This window comes from Chlorocebus sabaeus, chromosome 1 (assembly GCF_047675955.1).
Source record: "Chlorocebus sabaeus isolate Y175 chromosome 1, mChlSab1.0.hap1, whole genome shotgun sequence".
In the NCBI taxonomy this organism is placed as follows: Eukaryota; Metazoa; Chordata; class Mammalia; order Primates; family Cercopithecidae; genus Chlorocebus; species Chlorocebus sabaeus.
This window is the reverse complement of record NC_132904.1, coordinates 8229151-8256596: the sequence shown is the minus strand read 5'-3', so window position 1 is coordinate 8256596 and position 27446 is coordinate 8229151. Positions and strand designations below refer to the sequence as shown.

Genomic DNA, 27446 nt, shown 5'->3' with positions numbered 1-27446 from the left:
GTCACACCTTGACATCTGCAGGAAATGGTCCTTTAGGAGGCTGTCAAAGCTGCTATCACAGCTGAAAATGACCGCAGCCTGGACTAGGGCCCAGGTGGAGCTGGGGTAGAACAGGCTGGCTTCAGCTCTGAGGCTGACTCACTTTCTGGCGCTGGTAACGGGGCAGAGTATGTGGTGAATCAGGGGCCTCCTCATTCGCACCATCTTGCTTCCTCTCTGCATCTCTGGCTCTTGGTCCCAGCCCAGAGACTTCCCTTCTCTGCCCTGGCATACTATACTCCGCTCCCCAGCTGTGTCCTGCCCGTGTGCCCAGGGCTGAGAGTGGCTGGGAACTACCAAATCCCTGGAGGCCTGAGTGCCCGGGGCAGACAGAACCCAAGGAGGCTTCCCAGCTCTGCTGCTCAGTAGCCAGACACCAGCAGTGCTTCCCCTGCCCTCAAGTACCTGAAGGGCAGTGATGGCTCAAAGGCTGCCCTAAGGGTCAGTGAGCCCTCAGCCAGGACCTCAGGAGCCAGGCGGGTGGCACTCAGGGAGGAGAGGGTGCTTATGTTTGCCCTCTGTGTTTCCCTTCACTGCTGCCTGACCTGGGGCAGGTCATCAAGTCTCTGTCTCACCTACAAAATGGCGGGGGGAGGGGGCCATGATCTCAGACTTCTAGGGCCACCCTACTGTATAGTTGAGGACTGATCCTTCCACAACTTCAACAAAAATGTGCTTAGCATTGGCAAGCACTGTCTAAGAACCCAAAGCAAAGCCGGACAGGCTACCTGGGCCTGTGGGGCTTGGTCCTAAGAGCAAGCAGCCACTGCGCAAGGGCATAGCCAGGTGTGAAGGATGGGAGGAGGCCCGGCTCTCCTCCGGATGGGCCTTCCGGGTTGGTGATGCTGACCCCAGCGCACAGGCCAGTGGTCCAGTGCTGCGTGGCCTTGGTTTTGAGCAAGGCCAGGACAGGGTCCTCCTCTTGCTCTTCGGGCCTGCCCCTTCCTGTGCCCACATCCTACCCGGGTCCTCCAGGCTCCTCCAAGCCTCAGCCTGTGACCCCAAACCTGCCCCACCCAGCCCCAGGCAGGGCCCTGCCTCTTCCTCCACAGTTCAGAGATGCTCTGGAGGGCCCAGGCAGGCCCTGCCAGCACAGGCTCCCTGTGGACCTGGGAAAAGGTGCCCTTCTGTGCAGTGGACGCAGGCCTCAGGAGCACGGTCTGGTAGGCAGATTCGCCCCCATTCATCCTACAGCGTGGTCCCTGGCGCCCCTCAGTGCCAAACCCGTGATTGCCCCGGGGCTTTAGTTTCCTGCCCTGCCATCCCCAGCTGGTCCTGTCATTGTCCCTTGGCTTCCTGAGGAAGGGCTCAGCCCAGGTGTACATTGGGCAGTGGCTGAAGGTGACAACCAGGGTGAGGACCTGGCTCTGCTGGTGTGGGGTCTCTGGGCTTCAGTGCCATGGGTGGGAGGGACAGGCTGGTCCCAGGAAAGTGGGGATTTCGCAGTAAGCGTCCCGGAGGAGCAGGACTTATTGGCTGGAGTTCCCAGAGAGATCCACCAGCAGCCATGTGGACAATGGAGAGCAGGGTGGGGCTGAGGACCCTGAAAATGCAGAGATTGCTAAAAAGAGTTTCCAAAACTGTGATACTGTTTAGAACCCACAGGAAAAGTTGCAAGCAATACAAAGTGTTCCCCTTGAGGCATTTGACAATCATTGGACAAGGGGATTCCGTACTGCCCCAACTAAGTGTGTGTGTCGTGCAAACAAGGGCGTTCTCCCACATAATGCCACCCAGGACATCGGGAAAAGTACACTGATGCATCACTTCCACCTCATTTTAGACCCCAGCTGTCCTAATGTCTATTTTTTTTTCTTTGAGTTGTGGCCTTATTTATTTATAAGCACTGGATGAGTCCCTGGCCACCCCCAGGACAGAGCAACCCTACCTAGCCCCAGCCCAGTTAAATACTACAGTTGGGAGCTAGGGGGCTCGAGGGAGGAATTAAGGGAAATACAGGCCTAGGGACATGTACTCTGTTAAATGGTCACATATAGGCCAGATCCTGTGGTCTGCAGAGCCACGGCTGTCACCACCCCCACACCAGGACGTAGGGAGAAGAGCCTGAGGGAGCTGAGGCAGGCCCAGGGGTGCCCACCCGTCGTGCTCTGAAATGTGGAAGGGACAGGAATGGCTCTCAGGGAGTGTATGGGAAGGACGAGGTTAGAACTGTCTTCTTGTGGGACCCAGTGTTAGGAGCAACACCTGGTTTGCTTCTCTGTAAACACAGCAGCCTTGAGGGAGTCACTGGCCAGCAGAGGCTCTGCCTACCCCAGACCCAAACACAGCCCGGCTCCTTCCCACCTCTACCCAGAAAGGATGGCAGCTGCTGGCTCCCTGCTCCCTTGAGGGGGCCAGGCACAGTCTGTGAGTCCTCGGGGGGCTCAGGAGAAGCTCTGGACAGGGTGGCTGACCTTCAGGCAGGTCCAAAAGAGGGCCAGGCCCAAACACAGCACAGCCGGCAAGATGACAGACACCAGGCTGCGTGGAGGCCTCTGTGTCGCCCTACGTGCTTCCTTGCACCAAAGTAGGCAGCAGATATGTCACTTCCATGGATGTCTGCACCCGTAGGTGACACTTTCCTGCAGCGAGGGTGACATGTGAACTCTGTCCACGGAAGAGTACTCCTGCAGTGCCCACGGATGGCCCTGACACCCACCTGAGGTTCTGGACCCCACAGTGATGATTCCTTTGCAGTAGAGCCGAGGTCAGGTAACCCTTCGGGAAGTCACTTTGCAGACGAGACAGCTATGATGACTTCAGACATATTTCTCCCCGGGGTGCGTTCTGGATTGGAGCAGCTTTGTTGCAGGCACTGCATTGACTACAAGCTGATGAGTCCTGCCTTCCGCCTTGATGAGCAGTGGGCACGCTTGCTCGCCGGGCTGGGCAGTACCTCATAGAAGGGGGTATGCCTGGGGTGGGGCAGGTTTACTGGCTTCACTCAATGGTACAAAGAGGGTCAGTTCCTCTGGGCCCAGCCCCACCCCCATCCCACCCCACTAATCATTGCCGAGGGAAGCCTCTCCATCTGCAGCCACCACTAGCAGGTCACCAGCCTAGTAATGTCCTTTTCACTTTTTTTTTTTTTTTTTTTTTTTTTTGAGAGGGAGTCTGAGTCTGGCTCTGTGGCCCAGGCTGGGGTGCAGTGGCCAGATCTCAGCTCACTGCAAGCTCCGCCTCCCGGGTTTACGCCATTCTCCTGCCTCAGCCTCCCGAGTAGCTGGGACTACAGGCGCCTGCCACCTCGCCCGGCTAGTTTTTTTGTATTTTTTAGTAGAGACGGGGTTTCACCATGTTAGCCAGGCTGGTCTCGATCTCCTGACCTCGTGATCCGCCCGTCTCGACCTCCCAAAGTGCTGGGATTACAGGCTTGAGCCACCGCGCCCGGCCTCTTTTTACTTTTTTTAAGACAAGGTCTCCCTGTGTCACCCAGGGTGGAATGCAGTGGTACGATCATGGCTAGCTGCAGCCTTGACCTCCTGGCTCAGGTGATACTCCCACGTCAGCCTCCTGAGTAGCTGGGACCACAGCCACATGCTGTCATGTCTGGCTAATTTTTGTTAATTATTATTATTATTATTATTATTTGAGACGGAGTCTCGCTCTGTCGCCCAGGCTGGAGTGCAGTGGCCAGATCTCAGCTCACTACAAGCTCCGCCTCCCGGGTTTACGCCATTCTCCTGCCTCGGCCTCCCGAGTAGCTGGGACTACAGGCGCCCGCCACCTTGCCTAGCTAGTTTTTTGTATTTTTGTAGAGATGGGGTTTCACTGTGTTAGCCAGGATGGTCTCGATCTCCTGACCTCGACATCTGCCCACCTCAGCCTCCCAAAGTGCTGGGATTGCAGTATAAGCCACACCCAGCCAATAGTCTGTTTTAGCAAAAGGATTCAGTTCAGGCAACTGCACCCATTGCAGTTCTGGCCGTGAGCCACCACATCCAACCAGAATTATTTCAAAAGACTTTACGATAGAATATTTTGACCTCACATCCCTAGTAGGATGTCTATAGAATATTTTGACCTCACATCCCTAGTAGGATGTCTTTTAAAATAATTTTTTAAATTAACATAATGAATTCTTAAACACATTTAATAGTCTTATTGTTAGTAATAATGATGATGATATTGGCTGGGCATGGCGACTCGTGCATGTAATCGCAGCACTTTGGGAGGCTGAGGCAGGAGGATTGCTTGAGGCCAGGAGTTCAAGACCAGCCTGGGCAACATTGTGAGATCCCCATCTCTACAAAAAAATTTAAAAATCAGCCAGGCATGGTGACATGCACCTGCAGTCCCAGCTACTCATGAAGTTGAGGCAGGAGGAGTTGGAGACTGCAGTGTTCTAGGATCATGCCACCTCACTCCAGGCTGCACGACAGAGCACGACCAAGTCTCAAAAAAATCCCCAAAAAATACAAACAAAAGAAAACTGAAGCTGCATAACAGGTACAATGTGGTTCATTATCCCATTCTATCTACTTTTGAGTATGTTTGAAAATTTCCATTATAGAACTTTGTTTAAAAAGAGAGAGCAAGAACATGTTGGCTTAGCAACAGAAAAGTATACATATGTTCAGCCAAAGACATGAACAAGAATGTTCTTAACAGCACTATTTATAACAGCCCCAAACTGGAAACAACCCAGATGTCCATTAACAGAAGAAGAAATAGCCGGGCATGGTTCTTTGTGCCTGTAATCCCAGCAACTCGGGAGGCTAAGGATCCCTTGAGGTCAGGAGTTCAAGACCAGCCTGGCAACCACCTCTAAAAATATTTTTTAAATTTAGCTGGGTGTGGTGGCTCATGCCTGTAGCTGTAGTCCCAGCTACCCAGGAGGCTGAGGCAAAGGATTGCTTGATCCTGGGAATTTGAGGCTACAGTGAGCTATCCTCACACTTGTGAATGGCCACTGCACTCCAGCCTGGGTGACAGAGTGAGACCCTGTCTCTAAAAAAAAAAAATCAACAAAGGGTAGACATTCATATAACCGAATGAGTAACATGGATAAACCTCATAGACATGAAATTGTACCTCCTGTCTGCTTCCATTTAATACAAAAACTGGCAACATTATTTTATTCTGTTAGAAGCAGTATAGAAGGCCGGGTGCAGTCACTCATGCCTGTAATTCCGACACTTTCAGAGGCTGAGGTGGAAGGATTGCTTGAAGCCAGGAGTTCTAGAGCAGTCTAGGTAACAAAGCAAGACCTTGTCTCTACAAAAAAAATTCTAAAAATTAACCGGGCGTGGTGGTGTGTGCCAATAGTCCCAGCTACTCAGGAGGCTGAGGTGGGAGGATTGCCTGAGCCCAGGAGGTTGAGGCTGCAGTGAGCTCTGATCACACCACTGTACTCCAGTCTGGGTAACAGAAAGAGACCCCAGTTCTTAAAATAATAATAATGATGATGATGATGATGATGATAATAATAATAGGGGTTCGGGGCAGTAGAGAGTGCAAAACCTCACGGGGCTTTCTTTGGGGGGCTGTTTTGTCTCTTGATCTGGGTGCTGGATAAGGGAGTGCTCACTTTGTGAGAATGTATTATTTGTGCACTTTCTTGTATACATAACAGTATTCAAGAAAAAAAAAAATTGATGTTGAGTTCATGTTAAGATATAACAAGCATTGGCTGGGTGCAGTGGCTCACGCCTGTAATACCACCACTTTGGGAGGCCATGGTGGGCAGATCACTTGAGGTCAGGAGTTCGAGACCAGGCTGGCCAACATGGTGAAACCCCGTCTATACTAAAAATACAAAAATTAGCCGGGCTTGGTGGCATACACTTGTAGTCCCAGCTACTCAGGAGGCTAAGGCACAAGAATCACTTTAACCTGGGAGGCAGAGGTTGCAGTGAGCCGAGATGGTGCCATTGTACTCCAGCCTGGGCGACTGAGTGAGGCTCTGTCTCAAAAAAAACATCAAGCATCATTTTACATAATTACATAAATATAAAAAATGGCCAGCATGGCTGGGCGCAGTGGCTCATACCTGTAATCCCAGCACTTTGGGAGGCTGAGGCGGGCGGATCTTGAGGTCAGCAGATCAAGACCATCCTGGTTAACACGGTGAAACTCCATCTTTACTAAAACTACAAAAAATTACTCAGGTGAGGTGGCGGGCGCCTGTCGTCCCAGCTGCTCGGGAGGCTGAAGCAGGAGAATGCTGTGAACCCAGGAGGCGGAGCTTACAGTGAGCCGAGATTGCGCCACTGCACTCCAGCCTGGGCGACAGAGCAAGACTCCGTCTCGGGGGAAAAAAAAAAAGGCCAACATGAGAATGAGTGAAAGTTCATAAACTCTTCCTATGGTGACTCACATATGGCATAAGGAACTAGCTCACTGGTTTTGCCTTCTCCTTCCTCTCTTCTCTAAAGTTCTTCATTTCCTAGGCCTGTAACTTGCTGTCTTCCCACTAGGGTGCCTTCTAATAAAGAGCTATCCATTTTCCAAAGCTAAAAACAATGTAAATCTTTGCTGTGGTTATTTTTTGACACATCAAAAAAGGCACCAAGCCTAGATGTTTTTAAAACTTCACAAGTTTATTGACCGGCACGGTGGCTCACACCTTTAATCCCAGCACTTTTGGAGGCAAAAGTGGGCAGATCACCTGAGGTCAGCAGTTCGAGACCAGCCTGGCCAACACGGCGAAACCCTGTCTGTACTAAAAATACAAAAATTAGCCGGGCATGGTGGCAGGTGCCTGTAATCCCAGTTACTCAGGAGGCTGAGGCAGGAGAATCACTTGGGGTCTGGGAGGCGAAGGCTACAGTGAACTGAGATTGTGCCATTGCACTTCAGCCTGGGTGACAGAGTGAGACTCCATACCAAAAAAAAAAAAAAAAAGGCCAGGCGCGGTGGCTCACACCTGTAATCCCAGCACTTTGGGAGGCCGAGGCGGGCGGATCACAAGGTCAGGAGATCGAGACCATGGTGAAACCCCGTCTCTACTAAAAATAGAAAAAATTAGCCGGGCGCAGTGGCGGGCGCCTGTAGTCCCAGCTACTCGGGAGGCTGAGGCAGGAGAATGGCGTGAACCCGGGAGGCGGAGCTTGCAGTGAGCTGAGATTGCGCCACTGCACTCCAGCCTGGGCAACAGAGCGAGACTGTCTCAAAAAAAAAAAAAAAAAAAAAGTTTATTATCTAAAGGCTTTACCTTTAGATAATACACCATTCAAATTCTGTTTAAACTACTCCAGATCAGATAGAAAGATGGTAAGCGCTCTTAACATATTTTGTGATATTAATAAAATACTGATAGTCAAATCTTTTCATTGTTTCTGAAGTTTGTTCCCTTCTGTCTGTTGGTGATAAACTCCTATATTCTGTTGGTCTGAATGTCTTCACTGTGGTGTAGGGAGGAGACAGCCATCCTGGCCCCCACGGCTATGGTGAGAATCAGTGCTGTCCTGCCCTGGGCATGTCTCCAAAGCCCAAACACACTGGGAAGACGGAGTTGGCCCTACTCAGGGTCTCCACTCAGGCCAGGCTGGGTCCCACTTCCCTCTCCCTGAGCCCCAGACACACCAATGCTGTCATTGCATGTTGATTCTCTGAGTCCCTGAGCCCCGTACCTCCTGGCCTTAACGAGCCTTGCCAGTGTTCTCCCCACCTCACCACTGCCCAACAGACACAGCATGCCACCTGCTCTGCCTCGGGTCCCAGACCTTTCCCTCCCCAGGCACCTGTTCAAGGGGAGTGAGAGAAGCAACATAGCCCTTCTGTGCCAATGCACACTCCACCTGGGGGAGGAGGCAGAGAGGAGGGGTCCTCAGAAACGGCTGATTTGTCAACCCTGGACAAAATGAAAGGGAGAAGCAAGAAGCAGGACAGATGGACAGGTCTCCCTGCGGCCCCGCCCCCACAAAAGGAATGTGTGGGCTGGGTGCAGTGGCTCATGCCTGTAATCCCAGCACTTTGGGAGGCTGAGGTGGGTGGATCACCTGAGGTCAAGGGTTCAAGACCAGCCTGACCAACATGGTGAAACCCCGTCTCTACTAAAAATACAAAAAATTAGCTAGGCGTGGTGGCGGGTGCCTGTAATCCCAGCTACTCAGGAGGCTGGAGAAGGAGAATCTCTTGAACCCAGGAGCTGGAGGTTGCAGTGAGCCGAGATTGCGAAGCAAGGAAGGAAGGGAGGGCAGGAGGAAGGAAGGGTGTGGCCACAGATCATGAGTAGGATCAGTAAGACAAACCTCCATTCCCAAAAGCTAAATTATGGCAGACATGAGGTGGCTGGGGGACCCACATGAAAGAAGGCACTTGGAGCCTTCAGAGAAGAATGCAGGGAGGCAAAACCCCCAAAGGCCTGAAAGCTTCAGCAGTCACTAGAAGGGGAGCTGAATACATGTGCTGAGGGGCGCTGGGGAGAGGACCCCTTCAGAGGCCACAGTTCTTAGGTCTCACCAGCCCCTCCTTGCTGCCAACCTACCAGGTCCCAGGCTCCCTGAATCCTCAGACAATAACTACAGGGGTACCTCATCCTTGTCCAGATACCGATACCGCCATGTGAGTCCTCCTGCACCTCTATTTGGGTGCTTTCTAACTGAAAGAACCAGGGCAGCCAGGCGTGGTGGCTCACGCCTGTAATCCCAGCACTTTGGGAGGCCGAGGCGGGCAGATCACCTGACGTTGGGAGTTCAAGACCAGCATGACCAACATGGAGAAACCCTCTCTCTACTAAAAATACAAAATTAGCCAGGCGTGGTGGCACATGCCTGTAATCCCAGCTACTCGGGAGGCTGAGGCAGGAGAATCGCTTGAATCCAGTAGGCGGAGGTTGCGGTGAGCCATCGCGCCACTGCACTCCAGCCTGGGCAACAAGAGTGACAATCCCCCAAAAAACAAAAAAAACAAACCAGGGCAGTTCCCCACCACCCTCCAAGCACTGTACTCCAGCTTATAAATGCTGCTGGGGAGGAAGGCCACTTCTGACCATGCCTGGTGAGTGAATCCATCTTTGTGGGCATGGAGCTTGTGTTCACAGTGGTCCACCAGCGTCCTAACTGCTGTTGGGGCATGTGGACCTTTTGATTGGACCAAGAATGCAGTTCCTTTAGGAGACTGTGTTACTAGGTTCGATGTTTTAGGGTTCTGTAGCCCCGAGGCAAGGTGCTGACTTGCTGGTTTTACGTGCTTAGGGTGACCTCTGCTGATGGCTTCTCTAAATGTCAGTTGAATACACAGCCAGCAACTGCCTGTACCTTCTTACATCAGCCAGTAGTTGGAGCCACATTGCTACCAGGAGGAAAAGACAGTGCTCTTCTCATACAAGAGTTATTAAAACAAAGTGATGCCCCAATGCTGTTCAAGAATGAACAGCCTGGTCTGGTTAGTAACAAAGGATTCTGGTACTTGGCAACTTTTTGTGGATTAGCAAGGGTTAAATAACAAAGTGAGTATTTTATCGTCATGAGAATCTATCATAATAACTGAAAGAATTGCTGCCAGTACTGGCACCTGGTATACAGCCCTGGGCACTGCTAATTTTTTTTTTTTTTTTTTTTTGATGGATTCTTGCTCTTGCCCAGTCTGGAGTGCAGTGGTGCCATCCCGGTTCACTGCAACCTCTGCCTCCCTTCCTGGGTTCAAGTGATTCTCCAATCTCAGCCACCCGAGTAGCTGGGATTACAGGCGTGCACCACCACACCTGCTAATTTTTGTATTCTTTTTAGTAGAGACAGGGTTTTACCAGTTGGGCAGGCTGGTCTCAAACTCCTGACCTCAGGTGATCCACCTGCCTTGGCCTCCCAAAGTGCTGGGATTACAGGCGTGAGCCACCGCGCCCGGCCTCTACTGCTAATTCTTCATTCTTCAGTGTCACCAAGTGAGGCATGCGGCATGCCTCCACACCTCCCACAGGGACTTTTGGATTCTCTTGCAAATGTCGCCAGTGGATCAAACACATGCACAGCATGAACCGCTGGTGGTGTCCATGGTGTCCTGACTTCTTGCTTTATCAATGATTTTCTGAGAGCAGCTCCCACTGAGGAAACCACCCAAACTTCTCTGCATGCTTCTCAGACACAGGTCAGTAGAGATGGTTGGGCCTTGAATGAAGACAAAATCCAGGGTTCTGTGACTCAAGTCACTTTCCTGGGGGACAGCTGGGCAACTACTGAAGATGAAGCACCAGGCCGGGCACGGCAGCTCACACCTGTCATCCCAGCACTGTGGGAGGCCAAGGCGGGTGGATCACCTGAGGGCAGAAGTTTGAGACCAGCCTGACCAACATGGTGAAATCCTGTCTCTACTAAAAATACAAAAAAATTAGTCAAGCGTAGTGGTGCGCACCTGTAATCCCAGCTACTTGGGAGGCTGAGGCAGGAGAATCGCTTGAATCCAGTAGGTGGAGGTTGTAGTGAGCCAAGATCGCACAATTGCACTCCAGCCTGGGCGACAAGAGCAGGACTCCATCTCAAAAAGTAAATAAATAAACAAACAAATAAATAAAATAAGGAAAAATAAAGCAAACCATGTAAAAAGAAAACAAGTGCACATGGAACTCGGACGATGGTTGCCTTGGGTGGGACAGCAGAGAATGGGATAGTCAGGGTAGGATGGGAGGCAGAGTATGTTGCTTGGGTTATTGTTAAAGTCCTAGCTTTTATTTTGTGGTGGTGGGTTTGAAGCTGCTCACATTATTAAAAATAACCAACTAAATATTTAATTATTCTTGACTTTTAATTTTTTATAGAAATGGAGTCTCACTATGTCACCCAGGCTGGCTTTAAACTCCTCAAGGGCTTAAGCAATCCTTTCCCTTCAGCCTCTCAAGTAGCTGGGATTACAGGCATGTGCCACCACGCCCAACCAAAATGTTTAAATATAGGCCAGACTCAGCGGTTCATGCCTGTAATCCCAACACTTTGGTAGGCCAAGGCGGGTGGATCACCTGAGGTCAGGAGTTCGAGACCAGCCTGGTCTCGAAACCCCGTCTCTACTAAATAAAAAAATTAGCCAGGCATGGTGGTGGGTGCCTGTAATCCCAGCTACTCAGGAGGCTGAGGCAGAAGAATGGCTTGAACCTGTGAGGCAGAGGTTACAGTGAGCCAAGATCGCACCATTGCACTCCAGCTGGGCAACAAGAGCAAGACTCTCAAAAAAAAAAAAAAAAGTAAATAATTTATAGACCAAAACAGGAACCATAATCAAAATTAGAAAATATTCAAAACTAAGCTATAAGTAAAATACTAGATACTCCATACACATCAGAATGGCTATTGTGAAAACAAAAAACAGAAAACAGCAAGTGTCAGCAAGGATGGGGAGGAACTGGAACCCTGGGATGGGGAGGAACTGGAACCCTGGGATGGGGAGGAACTGGAACCCTCGGATGGGGAGGAACTGGAACCCTCGGATGGGGAGGAACTGGAACCCTCGGATGGGGAGAAACTGGAACCCTCGTGCGCTGTTGGTGGGAATGTAAAGCGGTGCAATTGTCATGGAAAACAGAATGGTGATTCCTGAAAAAAGTAAAAATAGAATTACTATATGAGCTAGCAATTCCACTTCTGGATATATACCCACATGAACTGAAGGTAGGGTCTCAGAGAGAGTCATACACCCATGTTCACAGCAGCATTATTCCCAACAGCCAAAAGGTGGAGGCCACCCCAACATCTATCAGTGGATAAATGGATAAACAAGATGTGGTCTATATGAATTATTCAGCCTTAAAAAGAAAGGAGGCCAGGTGCAGTAGCTCATACCTGTAATTCCAGCACTTTGGGAAGCCAAGGCGGGTGGATTACCTGAATTCAGGAGTTTGAGATCAGCCTAGCCACAGGTGAGATACCCCGTCTCTACTAAAAATACAAAAATTGGCTGGGCGCAGTGGCTCATGTCTGTAATCCTAGCACTTTGGGAGGCTGAAGCCAGCGGATCATGAGGTCAGGAGTTTGAGACCAGCTTGGCCAACACAGTAAAACCCTGTTTCTACTAAAAATACAAAAAATTAGCCGGGCATGGTGGCAGGCGCCTGTAATCCCAGCTAATCAGGAGGCTGAGGAAGCAAAATCACTTGAACCCAGGAGGCAGAGTTTGCAGTGAACTGAGATTGCACCACTGTACTCCAGCCTGGGCAACTAGAGCAAAACTCCATCTCAACAACAACAACAACAAAAAAAGTAAAAACCGTATGCATGTGTGCATGTGTAGAGAAATAGAACATGGCAAAATGTTCGACTGGTGACCCTGCTGAAAGGCAAACAAGACTTATTTCACAATTCTTTCACCTTTTTCTTTAGGTTTGAAAATTCTCTAAAATAGTTTGGGGTGAGGGAGAGGTAAAGCTGAAAAGTAACCGAAAGGGTTAGAAAAAGAACTATAGGGGTTGGGCACGGTGGCTCACGCCTGTAATGTCAGCACTTTGGGAGGCCGAGGTGGGCAGATCACCTGAGGTTGGAGTTCGAGACCAGCTGGCCAACATGGTGAAACCCTGTCTCTACTAAAAATACAAAAATTAGCCGGTGTAGTGGCGGACGCCTGTAATCCCAGCTACTCGGGAGGCTGAGGTAGGAGAATTCCTTGAACCTGGGAAGCAGGGGTTGCAGTGAGCTGAGATCACACCACTGAACTCCAGCCTGGGTGACAGAGCAAGACTCCATCTCAGAAACAAAACAAAAGAAAAGAAAAAGAAAAAGAACTACAGGATAAACCCAGAGGGATTGGTTTGTTTCCCATTGGTTATGAGAGAAAAACAAAAACAAACAAAAAACAAAGGGAGTATAAGTGGGAAATACGGTAAGAGCAGCAATTAATGAAATACCAATGACAAAGAATGACAACAAAAAGCTGGTGCTTAGAAAAGACTAATGATGACCTTCTGCCAAGATTGACCAGCTATAACAGAGAGAAAGCACAAATAAACAATATTACATATAAAAAGGGGGACATAACTTTGGATACAGCCAAGATTACAAACATAAGGCAATCATACAAATAACTCTGTACTAGTAAATTTGAAGCCATAGCAAACATGAGAAAATATGGGGGGCTGAGTGCGGTGGCTCATGCCTGTAACACCAGCAATTTGGGAGGCTGAGGTGGACAGATCATTTGAGATCGGGAGTTTGAGACCAGCCTGGCCAACATGGTGAAACCTTGTCTCTACTAAAAACACAAAAATGAGCCGGGCATGGTGGTACACACCTGTAATCCCAGCTATTCGGGAGGCTGAGGCATGAGAATCACTTGAACCTGGGAGGCGGAGGTTGCAGTGAGCAGAGATGGTGCCACTGCACTCCAGCCTGGGTGACAGAGCAAGATCCTGTCTCAAAAATAAATAAATACATAATATAAAAATTTTTTCCTTGAAAATATGACTGAAGAACAGAACACCTGAGTAATCTATCACCACTGACAATTTAGTGCCAACCTACCTACCCACCCACCTAAAAAAAAACACCAGGGCATGGTTGGTTTTACAGCAAGCTTTACCAAAAATTTTAGAAATGCAAAATTCCAATCTTATACAAACTCTTGTAATTAAAATAAAGGGAAAACACTTTTCAACTTATTTTATGAAGCTGGTATAACCTTGATACAAAACAAAGGGTGGGGGCACTACAGAAAAGGAAAAGTTTAAACCATTTCACCTACACACCTGGATGCCAAAATACCAGAGAACCAAATCCGGCAGTATAATAACAAATCCATCATGACTATCTTCTTCCAGGAATGCAAGGATATTTTAACGTGAGAAATTTATGATATGCCACCACATTTACAGATTAGAGGAGGAAAACCATGTGGTGAGCTCAGATTGCCATCTGTGCTCCTTGGCACACACACAGGGGTGGCTGGGTGGCAAGGGAGGAAAGTGCACTGGGCCACACGGGGAAGCCGTGGTGGAAATGACCTGGCTGTAGAGATTAGTCCTGAAGTGACAGAGGTGCAGAGTCTGAAGGGCCACAAAGTCTCAAGCATAACTGCAAGAGAAGCCAGTAAGTACTATTAGGCAGCCAGTCACAGGGACTGGCCATGACATCAGGACAAGGGGCTCTTAACGTCAGATCTCAGCTCACTCTGGGAGATCTATTCATACATGGTTGGATCCCACCATTCAGTTGGGAGAACAGAGGTGGAATTCAGCTTCAGAGAATGACATAGGAAAGTATCGTGCAGAATACAAGGACCCTACCTCCATCAGGACCCTTAGTTACAGCCCATAGAAGCTGAATGGCTGGTAAGAGATGAAGAAGTGGAAACAAAAAGGTTTTAGGGGGAAAAGAAAGATGTTACTAGGTAGATCACAGTATCACTGAGAGAGCTGAAGAAAAACGTAAGACCAAGCTTACAGATACAAGGCCAAAAAAAAAAAAAAAACACACAAAGGACTATTTAGAGGAAAACGTATAGCCCTGAATATATTAGAAAACAAATTGAAATTAAATTAGCTAAGCCCACATCTCAAGAATCCAAAATGAGCAAATAATCCCAAAGAAACGAAGGCAAAGGCCAGTAAGGAAGACCTCTTGCAAAGCTAGCCAAATAAAATACACAATATAAACATGTGTTTCTTGATTTCACCTGCCCTCGCCCCTTGCCCCACTTTTTCTGGTAAGAGAACCTCTCTATTCCATGGGAAACATATAAGAATTACTTGTGGCTCATCCTGCCCCACCCCAGTCCTCCACACCCTCCTACCCCCAGCCCTGGCTGCAGTGACTGCTTCAGCACAGCAAGTGACCTGAGGAAGACCCACTGCTCTTCACTGAAATACAGGGATCCTCAAGAAGGGGCTCTGTGTATACACTCAAGCTTCCTACAGAAAACGTCTGTAGGAGGGAAAGACATTGATCAGCTGGGAGCAGAGATGACAGAGATAAATGAGAGAGCCTGAGGAATCGTGCTGCTGGCATTGGCTTACCCTGTCCGAAGCGTGCCACTCAGAGACCTCAGGTCAACAAGCCTTGTTTACTTATAATTTGAGTTCAATTTTGTCATTTATAAGAAAGTTCCATATAGGCCAGGCATGGTGCTTCACACCTGTAATCCCAGCACTTTGGGAGGCCAAGGGGGGGCCAATCACCTGAGGTCAGGAGTTCGAGACCAGCCTGGTCAACATGGCGAAACCCCATCTCTACTAAAAATACAAAAATTAGCTGGGCATGGTGGTGGGTGCCTGTAATCCTACTCGGGAGGCGGAGACAGGAGAATCACTTGAACCCGGAACGTGGAAGTTGCAGTGAGCCAATACTATACCACTGCACTCTAGCCTGGACAACACGGCGATACTCTGCCTCAAAAACAAAACAACAACAAACAAAAAAAGAAAGTTCCAAATAATACAAATATTATCCAAGACCTTTTGCCCAAAAAGTTTAAATATATATGAAATATGATCCTAGAATGATATGAATTATCAAAATTGACTCAAGGATAGAAAACTGTAGACAGAACACAACTGAATAAACTAAAAGGCAAAGATCAACCCCTGAAAAAAGTATCCAGCACAGATGTTTTTGTAAACAAGTTCTACAAAATGATAAAGAAACAAATACCTGGTCTATAAACAATTCAAGCCTGAAGAAAAAGACGTCTCCAAACCCATTTGCAAGGCTAGCATAAAGCTAATATCGAAATAGAACAGGAAGGTCATTTTTTAAAACAAGGGAGGGGACTGGCACAGGGACAGAGACAAAACTCGTAAGTAAATAAGTAATATACTGTAAAACTAAGCAAGGTTTATATCAGAATGCAAGGTGTGTTCAACATTAGGAAACCTATTACTGTAACTCAGTACAATCACACAATAAAATCTTTTGATTTTCTCCATAGATGTCAACATTCATCACTGTTAAACAAAAGGGAAGGGGAAAAAAAGAAAAAACCCAATAAGCTAGAACAGAAGAAAACATCTTCAGCCTAATGAAGATCATCTACTGGAAGCCCAGAGCAAGCGTCCTACCTCAGGACACAACGTGAAAACCATTCCCACTGAGAAAGGGGCAATCAAGGGTGCCATGCAACATCACACTGGAGGTCCTGGCCTCCGAGATTCACAAGAAATAGACATGAGTGTAAAGGAAGAGATGAAACTGCCATTAGTGGGATACAATTTGGCTATCTAGAAAGCCACAAGATCAACTGAAGAACTGCGCATTCGACAAGGTGGGCAACACAAAGATGGACACACAGGTGGATGCCAGGGATGGGCAAAGGTGATTTCTACAGATCCTTCACTACCAGTAACTAGGACTTTCATAAAACTCCTAAGACTAAATCAAATTGGAAGTAAAAGCCCATTTGAAGACCACACCACCTTCCCAAAGAACATACCTCATTTCTGGATAGGAAGATGACTGTTAATTTTTCTACAATATTTATTTAAAAATAAAATAAAAACCAGGGACGGGCATGCTGATTCACGCCTGTTATCCCAGCACTTTGGGAGGCCGAGGCGGGCGGATCACGAGGTCAGGAGATCGAGACCATCCTGGTTAACACAGTGAAATTCTGTCTCTACTAAAAAAATACAAAAAATTAGCCAGGCGTGGTGGTGGGCGCCTGTAGTCCCAGCTACTTGGGTGGCTGAGGCAGGAGAATGGCATGAACCTGGGAGGCGGAGCTTGCAGTGAGCCGAGATTGTGCCACTGCAGCCTGGGTGACAGAGCGAGACTCCGTCTCAAAAAAAAAAAAAAAAAAAAAAGATAATTCCAGTGAGCAAAGAATGAACCATCCAAGAAATAGTATAGGGACAAGTGACTTTCCCTTTAGGAGAAGTTTGCTACCTCTCAGAAAAAACAACTTCAGATGAATTATAGATACACACACATACACATCTTTAACCCATATCATCTATTTTTGGTATATACATCTATATATTTTATACGTGTATATTCATACATACATATATACAGATGTATGTATGTTTAAAGCCACACTATAAGAGGAAGTAAATGAGAAACAGATAAATGAAGTGATAGCTGGAAGACATGGGAATCAGTACAGGTTTTCACGCCTGTTTCTGAAATGGGAGATTCTACAGCACGCTTGGCACTAACACATCATATCCAGTAGACAGGACAGCCAAAAACACAAAACAAAAAAACAAAAGGATCAAACACCCAAACCAAAACAGAACAAAACCCAACAACACATATACCCGACCAAAGTCTTTAAGAAAGCAAAAGAGGCCGGGCACAGTGGCTCACATCTGTAACTTCAGCACTCTAGGAGGCCGAGGTGGGTAGACCACTTGAGGTCAGGAGTTCGAGACCAGCCTGGCCAACATGGCAAAACCTTGTCTCTACTGAAAATACAAAAATTAGCCAGGCATGGTGGCACGTACCTGTAATCCCAGCAGTTTGGGAGGCTGAAGCAGGAGGCTCACTTAAGGTCAGGAATTTGAGACCAGCCTGGGCAACATGGCAAAACCCCATCTCTCCTAAAAATACAAAAAGTTAGCCAGGTGTTGTGGTGCACGCCTGTAGTCCAAGCAACTAGGGAGGCTGAGGCAGGAGAATTACTTGAACCCAGTAGGTGAAGGTTACAGTGAGCAGAGACTACACCACCGCACTCCAGCCTGAGCAACACAGGTAGAATCTGTCTTTAAAAAAAAAAAAAAAAAGGGCTTCAAAGCACAAGAGGTAAGGTTTAAATCCCACTGGCTTACAACGGGAAGGTATGTGAGCACATCTGCAGAGTTGGTAACGGGGAGGCAGGTGTTCCCTCTGATACCTGTTGTTTCTTAATGAGGCATGGGTTGTGGTAACTACCACAAGAAGGGGGAACTGATAGGTAAGACAGAAGTTTTGAAATAGACATCCCAGAGTAGATCCACTGGGCAGTGCTTAGTGTCCATCTGAGGTTTGTAACAATAAACTTAAGGGACAACGGGTGGCCAGGCTGGCTGTTTTCTCACCTAATGACGGTGACTTGGGTTTGGGCAGAGGTGAATGACTGGGTTTACCCAGGGTTAGGGTTTTACTAGCTGAACAGAATGGAGGGAGATGGGGGTGTAGGGTGGACCTAGGAACTGATGCTATGCAAGAGGGAAGTGAAGACAGAAGGTTAATCATGAGAATGTCAGGGCTGGTTAGAAGGATGAAGGGTGAGGGTGGAAAAGCAGCCTCCATTTAAAAGGTTACAAGACAATCAATGTCCTCAGGGAATAATCAGGTTTCAATTAAAGTCAGATGGCCGGACCATTCAAAACAAAGGTAAGGACAGAGAGATTTGCCAGCCACCTTCTGGAGGTGATGGATGGTGAAGAGTGGTGGGAGAGACGGGATGGCATGTGGGGACGGACACAGTAGCTGGAGGTGAGCACTCCCGTACGCAGGGTGACTAGAAAGGCGGGGAGAACAGCACGAGGCACCATGGGCTCCTGAGCGTCTCTTAGAGGCAGGTGGGTGTTAGGTCCTAGGGCTGTCATCCTGAATGCTTGAATCGGTATGAACTGCAAGCAGGCAAGGAAGCAGGAGTGCTCCCAGCTGTTACACACATGCAAGGAGGCCCAGCGCAGGGCCTGGCACTTTCTAAGTGCCCAGTAAGAAAGAACAAACAACCGAGGAAAGACTCCAGCCATTTCCCATTTCCTTCCCATTCAGCCCACCCAGTCACAAGGTCTACCAGGGAGCAGTTCTTCACTTCACCACAAGTCTCCGTTCCCCGAGAGAGCCACTCAGACACCAGAACAAGTCACCAACCCACCAGGGGTTTAATTCTCCTAATCAAAACATCAGTTCAGAGAGGGGCCCTGCGTTGTCCCCATCCAGGGGTGAAGATCTGCAGAGCACCCTGGGAATGTCCAAGCCCAGAAGAGCCAGGGGCCCGTCCCTGAGCAAGTGGAAAAGTGGGTCCTGGAGTCTCAGGCGGCCTCCTCCTCTTCGCTCTCCTCCTCACTCTCATGATACTGTCTGCGGTTTGTGTTAACAAACAGGTCAGAATCATCTTCTGAGCTGGACTCCTCTCCTGATAACTGTGGCTCGGCTGGGAGTTCTGGTTGAGTTTGTCTGCAAGAAGGGAAGAGAGCAGAGTTAGCCCAGCACCTTCTGAGAAAACCAGATGTAGATCAAGGAGTTCCAAAAAAAGGAGGACCATCCGGCCCAGCAGTCAGGGCCCTACAGCACCCTTTAAAGACTAAAATAAGGGACAGAGGCAGAGCAAACAGTGGGGAAACTTAGCTAGAGAAACAGGCTAAAGACTGACCCCACTCCCCAAACGTGTGCCACAGCCATTTGTTTCAGTCAGGAATGATTCTACGACCACCAACTAACGCTTAACGAACCCGCATCACACACCAGATGCTGCACTAAGCAATTTTACAAGCCATCCACTTCTTTAATCCTCACAATGCTCCCATTTTATATATAAGGAAAATAGAGTTTGAAGGAATTAAATGACGTGCTTAAAGTCATTCAGCTTTAAGTGGCAAAGCCAGGATTTTAACCCAGAGAATCTGACCTTCAAGCCACATTCATAACTATGTACCACATATGTAGGCGCTCTCAACAGATACCCTATGTAAGGAGGAAAAAAGGCTCTATTTTTCCCTCAAGGCACCAAAGCATGAACCCCTTATTTTCCATGTGCCCCACCGCAAGGCTTGTTCCTCACCTGTTCCTGTTGTTGTGTTTCTCAGCCACTTCAGAGAAGGCCTCAGGCCTATGCCAAGAGATGAGCAAAGTCAGGGAGGACAAATCACTTTCTCACAAAAGAGCTGTTTCCAGCTGTCTCTGCCTGGGATGCCATGACCTTCCCACCCCTAGTTCCCAAGCTAGGAAGGCAATGCCTTCAGCAGCCAGAGAGTCAGTGATCAAGGGGACCACCTACCAAAAGCCCTCCTTCTGCAGGGAGCGCACGTGGTCCTTGCAGAGCACAAACGAGATCTCAGCCTTCACCTTTTCTCCCTCTTCAATGGGGTCAACAATGAGAAAGTCCCCTGTAGGTAAGAAGAGAAAAGGCAAAGTCAGGCCTGCCTGCAATAGGGAAAGCCAAAGCCATAGGAAGTGGTTCTATCTCCTAGAGAGGGCTGCCTCTCTCACCTCCCTCTCTCTTTTTTTTTTTTTTTTTTTGAGACAGGGTCTTGCTCTGTTGCCCAGGCCGGAATGCAATAGCATGATCATAGCTGACTGCAGCCTCCACCTCCCAGGCTCAAGTGATTCTCAGGCCTCAGCCTCCCAAGTAGCTGGGATCACAGGCACGTGCCCAACTAATTTTTTACTTTATGTAGAGACAAGGTCTCATGATGGTCTCAAGTGATCCTCCCACCTCAGCCCCTCAAAGTGCTGGGATTACAGGAGTGATCCTCTCACCTCTCTTGATCCAGATGTTCTTGCGGTATTTGGAGGGCATGCTCACCAGGAAGCGCTGCCCTTGGGCTGTCTCCACCTCATGGAGATTGTTCCCTGGGGTCCTGAGTACCTGGTTCAGGAGAGACCAAGAATCAGTCTCATCGGTCAAACACTCTCTCAGCCGCGCACACCCTGCCACCACCCCAGGGGCCCTCCAGGGCTGGAGGGGTGGGGAGCAGAGCAGCTTGTGCCCAAAGCCACTCACCCTGACAATCTGCTGCTGGTCGGAGGGCACGATGTGCTCCCCCAGCACCTCCTTCACCACATGCTTCCTCTTGGTGGCCTGAGACATGCTGAAGTTGTCCCAGGGTGGTTAGGAACGAAGAGACTGTCAGCTCCTCCTCCTGAGTTCCTTGGATGGCAGGCTCAGAACCCAGGACTGTTCTGAAGATGGGGAGGGGCCTTTTACTGAGGGGTGACACGGTGTCTTGGTTAAGAACATGGGCTCTGAAGTCTAACTGCCTGGATTCAAATCCTACCTTCGTTTATTTCCTAATTATTCAACTTCTCTAGGTCCCAGGAAAATAACAGCTAACTCAGCACTGTTACAGAATGGGACAATACAGTGCATGTCATGTAAAAGTAACTCCAGCAGGGAGCGGTGGCTCACGCCTGTAATGCCAGCACTTTGGGAGGCCGAGGCGAGCGAATCACGAGGTCAAGAGATCCAGACCATCCTAACACGGTGAAACCTCGTCTCCACTAAAAATACAAAAAATTAGCCGGGTGTGGTGGCGGGCGCCTGTAGTCCCAGCTACTTGGGAGGCTGAGGCAGGAGAATGGCGTGAACCCGGGAGGCGGAGCTTAGAGTGAGCCGAGATCGTGCCACTGCACTCCAGCCTGGGCGACAGAGCCAGACTCCGTCTCAAAAAAAAAAACCAGTAACTCCTACAATCTTAAGTACTGGTGTAATGTAAAACTATAGGAACGTTCCAGAGAAATCATCCTGGCAACCTCTCTCGAAGGAGTTTGAAATAAACCGTATCTTTCTCAACACGCTTGTACACCCCAAGTCTGGCATAGTCACACAACAGAGAAGTTCAGTCTGGCAACACACTACAGCCGGAGACAAATTAGGTGGCCACCGTGATGGTCCAAGCCAGGAACTAGTTAATTAAAGGTTGAGGTGAGCAGGCTTGTCTGCAACATCTGCATTTTTCTGACTTGCGTACTTAGAAGACGAGGGCCAGTACCCTTAAGACTGATGGTTTCCGAAGGAAACACTGTCATCTCTAGTCGCCGTTCTCCTTCCTCCTCCCTGTCTATCCCGGAGAAAAGACCCTCAGAGAAACACCCACACTCAGTCTCTGGCCCTGGGCTCCCAGGAACGCTGCCGGAGCAACCCCGCTGTCCAGGCTGGACGCTGAGAGAGGATCGTCCACGACTCACTTCAGGGCTGAGCCAAGAAAACACAGTAAAGGAACTTGCCGGCGGCCGCGACGGTAGCGTCACCTCGAAATCAGGTCTCCAGCGTTCCCAGTTCCCACCAGTCCCACTGCGAGGAGTGCGACGTGAGTCTGAGTCCGATCCCTCCGAAAACCGTCTTCCGGCGCTGTCTCAGAGGCCTCCCGGCCACCCGTTCCCTCCCTTGTCCGTCTTCTAACTCTTCCCCACGCCAGGTCGGTCAAGCCTAAGTCTTTGAGTTCCGGGTCCGGGCAACACAGAAAGGAAGTTCTCTCCCTGTAGGCCTCTCTCCCTCAGAACTGCTCGAGGAGCGAGACCTTAGAAGACAGGGCTTCCCGCGAAGAACCGGAAAGGAGCGCCTACTAAGGACGCCGTCGAGGTCCGCGGCGCCTCAACTCTATAGCTCTAACTGGCTAGAAGGGCCCAACGTGGAAGGTTTTTTTTTTTAAAGGGGGCTGAAGCGACCCGGAAGCGGAAGTGGAAGAAAGTTCTAGTGGCCTGACGTATTCGCGGGAGCAGCAGGGTGGCGGGAGGAACCGTTACGGGAACTGAAGCTGCCGGTGAGCGCGAGCCGCGGAGCAGAGCCCTGGCTGGAGGCCAGAGGGACTGCGGGGAGAAGGGGAGGAGAGGGGCCGCAGGCGCTGTGGCGGGCCCTGGGGGAGAGCTTGGCCGCGCTGCGGGAGGGGGCGGGGTGCGGCGCGTGGAAGCCGGGCCGCGGGAGGGGGCGGGCCGCGGCTGCGCGCGGTGGGGGCGGAGCTGGGGTGCGGCGTGTACCCCGTGGGCGCGTAGCGGGTGTGCGCAGCGCTTGGTGTGCGTTTCGCCCTGTAGGTAGAGAGACCCTTTGGTTAGCTTTTGCTGTTCCAGGCAGTCAGTGCCTTTTTGGCTCAGCCAAGGTCACAGAGGGAGTGACAGCTTCCGGGCAGCCCTGGCTACTGACTGGGAATCTTCCCACTGCCCCGCTTGCGCCACCTGTTAGGCAAGATCGTTTTTCCTCTGGGGCAAGATCAAAATCCAGGTCCTGCAGGAAGAAACTCCTTTTCAGAATAGTAGGGAAGAGTCTCCCTGGATCTGGGTTTTCTCCTTTCAGGATGAGGGGGATCGAGCAAGCCACCGTAACCCGTGGCTTGGCTGCCTCTTACTGTGAGATTGCTAGTGGGCTCTTAGGAGTTCCAGGTCTTCAGCCCTAATCTGCCTTTCTTTTGGGATTCCTAGATTAAGCCTGATCAAGATGACAACCTCCCAAAAGCACCGAGACTTCGTGGCAGAGCCCATGGGGGAGAAGCCAGTGGGGAGCCTGGCTGGGATTGGTGAAGTCCTGGGCAAGAAGCTGGAGGAGAGGGGCTTTGACAAGGTGTGGGGTGACCGCCTGTACCTGGTGCAGGCGGGGGTGGGAGGGAAGTGAGTCCATCTGCTAGGGGGTGGACAGTGGGGTATAATCTGAAGAGGCTGTCAGAGCCTGGGCACCTGGTGGAGAGGATATGGGGGCAAAACCCACGCTGCTTCTTGGGCTTGTGTACTCTGAATGGCACAGGAATGGCCGCCTTGCTCTTATCCCTCACTGAACACTGAGCAGCACACCCCTTCCTTTTTCCCTGTTTTGCAGGCCTATGTTGTCCTTGGCCAGTTTCTGGTGCTAAAGAAAGATGAAGACCTCTTCCGGGAATGGCTGAAGGACACGTGTGGCGCCAACGCCAAGCAGTCCCGGGACTGCTTCGGATGCCTTCGAGAGTGGTGCGACGCCTTCTTGTGATGCTCTCTGGGAAGCTCTCAATCCCCAGCCCTCATCCAGAGTTTGCAGCTGAGTAGGGACTCCTCCCCTGCCCTCTACGAAGGAAAAGATTGCTATTGTCGTACTCACCTCCGATGTACTCCAGGGTCTTTTGGGAGTTTTCTCCCCTAACCATTTCAACTTTTTTGGATTCTCGCTCTTGCATGCCTCCCCCGCCCTTTTTCCCTTGCCGGTTCCCTGGTGACAGTTACCAGCTTTCCTGAATGGATTCCTGGCCCCGTCCCTCACCCCCCACCCTCACTTTCAGTCCGTTTGATACCATTTGGCTCCTTTTTGGGCAGAACAGTCACTGTCTTTGTAAAGTTTTTTAGATCAATAAAGTCAGTGGCTTTCATGACTGGGCTTTGTGCACTGAAAAGCAAGTGGGCTGGGAGTTGCCTCTCCTCCAGGGACAGACCATGTCTCCCTCACTCCTTATCAGTAGAGACCGAAACTGGCAGCTTCCCTTCCACTCCCAGAGGGCAGTCACCCTAGCCATGTAGGCCTCAGGCAGGTGACTTGTGTCTCAATCCCCGAGCGATGTGGGAGAGGGTGTGGGTGGATCTTTTCCTGGGAGCCAGATGGACTGTGCTCCAGATGTCAGTTAAGTCAACAGCTGGGCTAGGCAGCACCTGGTGGAAAAGTCAGTGGGAGTCAGAGGTACCAGACAGGGTGGGCCAGATGTGGGTGAGAGTTCACCTGCCAGTCATATCATCTGCTCTCCTGGCCTCAGCAAGGGTGGGCAGGGCGCTTGCCATCTTCTGTGATGTCTTAGGTAGGAGAAGGAGCACAGGCATCACAGCTGGAAGGATGTGAGGGGAGTACACCTTAGTACATTTTAGTCCTGTTCTTTTTGTTTACTTTTTAACTTAATAGAGACGGCCCTTCTGTGTTGCCCAGGCTGGCCTTAAGCGATCCTTAAGCCTCCCAAAGCGCTATGACTATAGGTGTGAGCCACCATACACGGCCAGCCCTATTATGTCTTGAACACTTAGTATGAACCAGGCTTGAAGCTAAAATCTTTGCAAACATGTTTTTCTTTCACAATAATAATTATTTTCTCTTTTACAGGTGAGGAAACTTGAGGCTCAGAGAGGCGAATTTGCCCGTAGACTTGCTCCTGGGAAGTAGCCAGACTGGAACTCAGAACTAGCTTGGAAACGCATGGACTGGGCCCTGTGTTCCTTGGTCATGTGGCTTATCCTCTCTGAGTCTCAGTTTCCCACTTGGAAAATGAGGTGGTTGGTAGGGAAAGGATATCTGCAGCAGTATAAACAACAAAGGAGTATTTCCGTAGCACAAATACAATTGCAATCAAGAAAAAGGTGGACTGGCTGGGCGTGATGGCTCACGTCTGTAATCCCAGCACTTTCAGAGGCCGAGGTGGGTGGATCACCTGAGGTCAGGAGTTCAAGACCAGCCTGGCCAACATGATGAAACCCCATCTCTACCAAAAATACACATTAGCCGGGTGTGGTGGTGCACGCCTGTAATCCCAGCTACTCAGGAGGCTGAGGCAGGAGAATCAAATTTGGGAGGCAGAGGTTGCAGTCAGCCAAGATCATGCCATTATACTCCAGCCAGGGTGACAAGAATGAAACTCTGTCTCAAAAAAAAAAAAAAAAAAAAAAGCACAACAGAAAAATAGGTAGAAGACCTGAGATGGCCACAGAAGAAGGTTCCCTCCCAGTAAATAAGCACAGGAAAGGTGTTCCATATTGCTAGTAATAAGACATCACATGCTGTTAACACCCATCTGACTGGCAAACACTTTTAAGTTGGACAATACCAAGTATTGATGAGATAGTGAAGCAACAGGAACTGATACCCAGCTGGTGGGAGTATAAATTGGTCTAAACAATTTGGGAAGACAGTTGGGTGTTGTTTAGTAAAACTGACACACCCTGTGACCAAGCAGTTCCACTCTCAGGACTGTGCCTTGAAGAAAGTCCCCAACACCTGCAGCAGGACTGAGGTGAGTTCACAGCTGCAATGTTGGGAGCAGCACTAGCGGCTGTCAATACTAGAGTAGAGGAATACGCATTCATGCCACCAGGCACTGAACGGAGGTGAAAATGAACAAATGATAGCTGTGTACAACACAAATCTCAATAGCAAATGAAGCCAAACAAGTTCGTAGGAATTCCTATAGATGGTAAAACTAGAAGGAAAACAAAGGAAATGATGATGGTAAATGGTAAAGGAAAAAGTCTACAGTGGTTATCTTTGGGGGAGGATGTGGAAGGGCTTAAGGGTAGGCTTGGCCCACCCTGACCTGTGTTTCTGGCCTGTTGGGGGTGGTACAGGCATTGACCAAAGACTCTATTCTGCGCCCTTTTCTGTGTATTAGCTACATCTCAGAACAATACAAATATAAAAGGAAAACCAAAAATAAAGACCTGAGGCTGGAACAATTGTGTGATAGGTCAGAAACTAAATTGTTATTTGTAGGGACGAGAGTTCTGGGCAAGGCTGGGACCGGGAAGTGTGAGTGGCCCAGCCTGAAAGGGACACTGGGTGGCTGCAGCAGGGCCTAGCTTGTGCTTCCTGCCGCTTCCTGGGAGGCTGCTGGTCTGAGGCCCGGCTGAGGTCACAAGGGCTTTCTCTTGAGTTTCATAGTGTTTCTGATGTCTTCTTGGATAAGTCCCCTCAGCCTTGACCCTCGTGCTGTGATGCTGTCGCAGGCCTGGTGTGCTGAGGTGGGGACTTTGCAGGGCCCTGGCCTCACCCACACCTCAGCCCTGATGCTGCCAGATTGTTGCTGGTGCTCTGTGAGGTCATGGAGACTCCCTCCTCCTCCACGAAGCCCTTGCCTGAGCTCCTGCCCACACTGGCTTCCTGATTTGGCCTCGCCTGACTGGCACTGGGAGCCTGCTGGAAGCCTGCGGCTTATGCTGTCTGCTTTATTTCCTTGTCATCTGCCTTTCCCAGCTCACCCACAGGCTTTGCCTTAGAAGGGGCTGGAACCTGCCTTCTCACCTCTCCCTTGGGGCGCAGGCAGTGCATATACCAGGTGGCAGGCCACAAACCCTTTACCAGGACTCCATATTGCATCCCACACAAGTTCTTGGCTCTGTCCTGGGACAGCAGTAGACAAAGGGTATCTAGAATGTACCTTGTGACAGTGTGGCCTCTCAGATCCAGCCCGACTCAGCCAGCAGGACAGAGGGACCACAGCTTGGAATGCTGGCGCAGAAAGCAGACCTGGTGGTGAGGGGTGAGAGTCAGGTTGTCTAAGTGTCAGCCCGTGGTGCCCAACAGGACATGCCTGGCCATCCACTAGCCTGGGACATGGGTGGGCCCGGAAATCAGCAAATACTGATGCCGTGCCCCCATCCCCTCACACCCAGCCAGAGCTTGACGCCCCTCAGCCGATCTAGTCATGAGCGCTCAAAGCCCGCCTAGAACTTGGTGTGAACATAGCCCATGCGCTCCGGGGTCCCGAAGGGCTCCTACTGCCCCCGGAAAGGAAGTAAGGGGAGGCTACCTGGAGCACCACAAGCCCTGCCCCGTGGGAGCCTGCTGAGCATGGAAGGCTCCCAGCAGGTGCTTGTGATGGCTGATCCCCTTCCAGGCTGGCCCCTCCCTGCAGGGACCAGGGCTCTTTCCTGTCACTCCCAACCTTGACTGGTGGCAGCCTTGAAGAGCCAGCCAGGCCCGATTCTGGGCCTTTGCTCCCCATACAATCTGGAGCAAGTTGCTTCACTCCCCTGAGCTACAGCTTCCTTGCCAGCTGGTGCAGGGTTGTGAAGATTCAACCAGTGAATCAGCAGCGCTTAGGAGCGCTTCTCCCCAGAGGGGAGCTTTAATCCCTGTTGGACTACAGGTTTCCTTGCCGAAAGATCTCCTTTTCAGGATATGGGACTGCAGAGCCCTGGGGGAGGGCAATATCTTCTGCCCAACTAAAGGTTCAAGGAAGAGGGTTCTGGGGG

General features: G+C 50.0%; 2 protein-coding genes and 1 long non-coding RNA gene across 8 annotated transcripts; 1 reads left to right on the top strand and 2 right to left on the bottom strand.

The window, feature by feature from the left end:
* Positions 1 to 1610: 1610 nt before the first annotated feature.
* On the bottom strand, positions 1611 to 9809 carry LOC103225234 (uncharacterized). Its single transcript, XR_494420.3, has 2 exons — positions 6032 to 9809; positions 1611 to 2954 (listed from the first exon to the last, which is right to left on the bottom strand). It is a non-coding gene; the product is annotated as an uncharacterized lncRNA (long non-coding RNA).
* A 3648-nt stretch (positions 9810 to 13457) lies between these two features.
* EIF1AD (eukaryotic translation initiation factor 1A domain containing) lies at positions 13458 to 22172 on the bottom strand. Of its 4 annotated transcripts, none has more exons than XM_007979193.3 (6): positions 21641 to 22172; positions 20548 to 20750; positions 20304 to 20412; positions 19822 to 19930; positions 19606 to 19653; positions 13458 to 19001 (listed from the first exon to the last, which is right to left on the bottom strand). In XM_007979193.3, exons 2-6 carry the CDS (start codon positions 20632 to 20634, stop codon positions 18857 to 18859), a joined length of 498 nt encoding a protein of 165 aa, XP_007977384.1. In that variant the 5' UTR covers positions 20635 to 20750; positions 21641 to 22172; the 3' UTR covers positions 13458 to 18856. The 4 variants fall into 4 exon arrangements, with proteins under 4 accessions (XP_007977384.1, XP_007977471.1, XP_007977595.1 ...); XM_007979280.3 differs by having other exon boundaries at positions 20548 to 20726; XM_007979404.3 differs by having other exon boundaries at positions 21771 to 22172.
* Positions 22173 to 22186: 14 nt separating this feature from the next.
* BANF1 (barrier to autointegration nuclear assembly factor 1) lies at positions 22187 to 23869 on the top strand. Of its 3 annotated transcripts, none has more exons than XM_007979529.3 (3): positions 22187 to 22306; positions 22959 to 23097; positions 23350 to 23869. In XM_007979529.3, exons 2-3 carry the CDS (start codon positions 22975 to 22977, stop codon positions 23494 to 23496), a joined length of 270 nt encoding a protein of 89 aa, XP_007977720.1. In that variant the 5' UTR covers positions 22187 to 22306; positions 22959 to 22974; the 3' UTR covers positions 23497 to 23869. The 3 variants fall into 3 exon arrangements, with proteins under 3 accessions (XP_007977720.1, XP_072870664.1, XP_072870665.1); XM_073014563.1 differs by lacking the exon at positions 22187 to 22306 and adding an exon at positions 22480 to 22570; XM_073014564.1 differs by lacking the exon at positions 22187 to 22306 and adding an exon at positions 22512 to 22722.
* Positions 23870 to 27446: the final 3577 nt, after the last annotated feature.

Bases quoted from the DNA above. Each gene is read 5' to 3' on its own strand.
- EIF1AD (XM_007979193.3), bottom strand. From the start codon at position 20,634: ATGTCTCAGGCCACCAAGAGGAAGCATGTGGTGAAGGAGGTGCTGGGG. The intron at 19,931-20,303 runs GTGAGAGGATCA...TCTTACCTACAG, and splicing joins GAACATCTGGATCAAGAGAG to GGGACTTTCTCATTGTTGAC. The intron at 19,654-19,821 runs GTAGGTGGTCCC...CTCTTGGCATAG, and splicing joins CTGCAGAAGGAGGGCTTTTG to GCCTGAGGCCTTCTCTGAAG.
- BANF1 (XM_007979529.3), top strand. From the start codon at position 22,975: ATGACAACCTCCCAAAAGCACCGAGACTTCGTGGCAGAGCCCATGGGG. The intron at 23,098-23,349 runs GTGTGGGGTGAC...CCTGTTTTGCAG, and splicing joins AGGAGAGGGGCTTTGACAAG to GCCTATGTTGTCCTTGGCCA.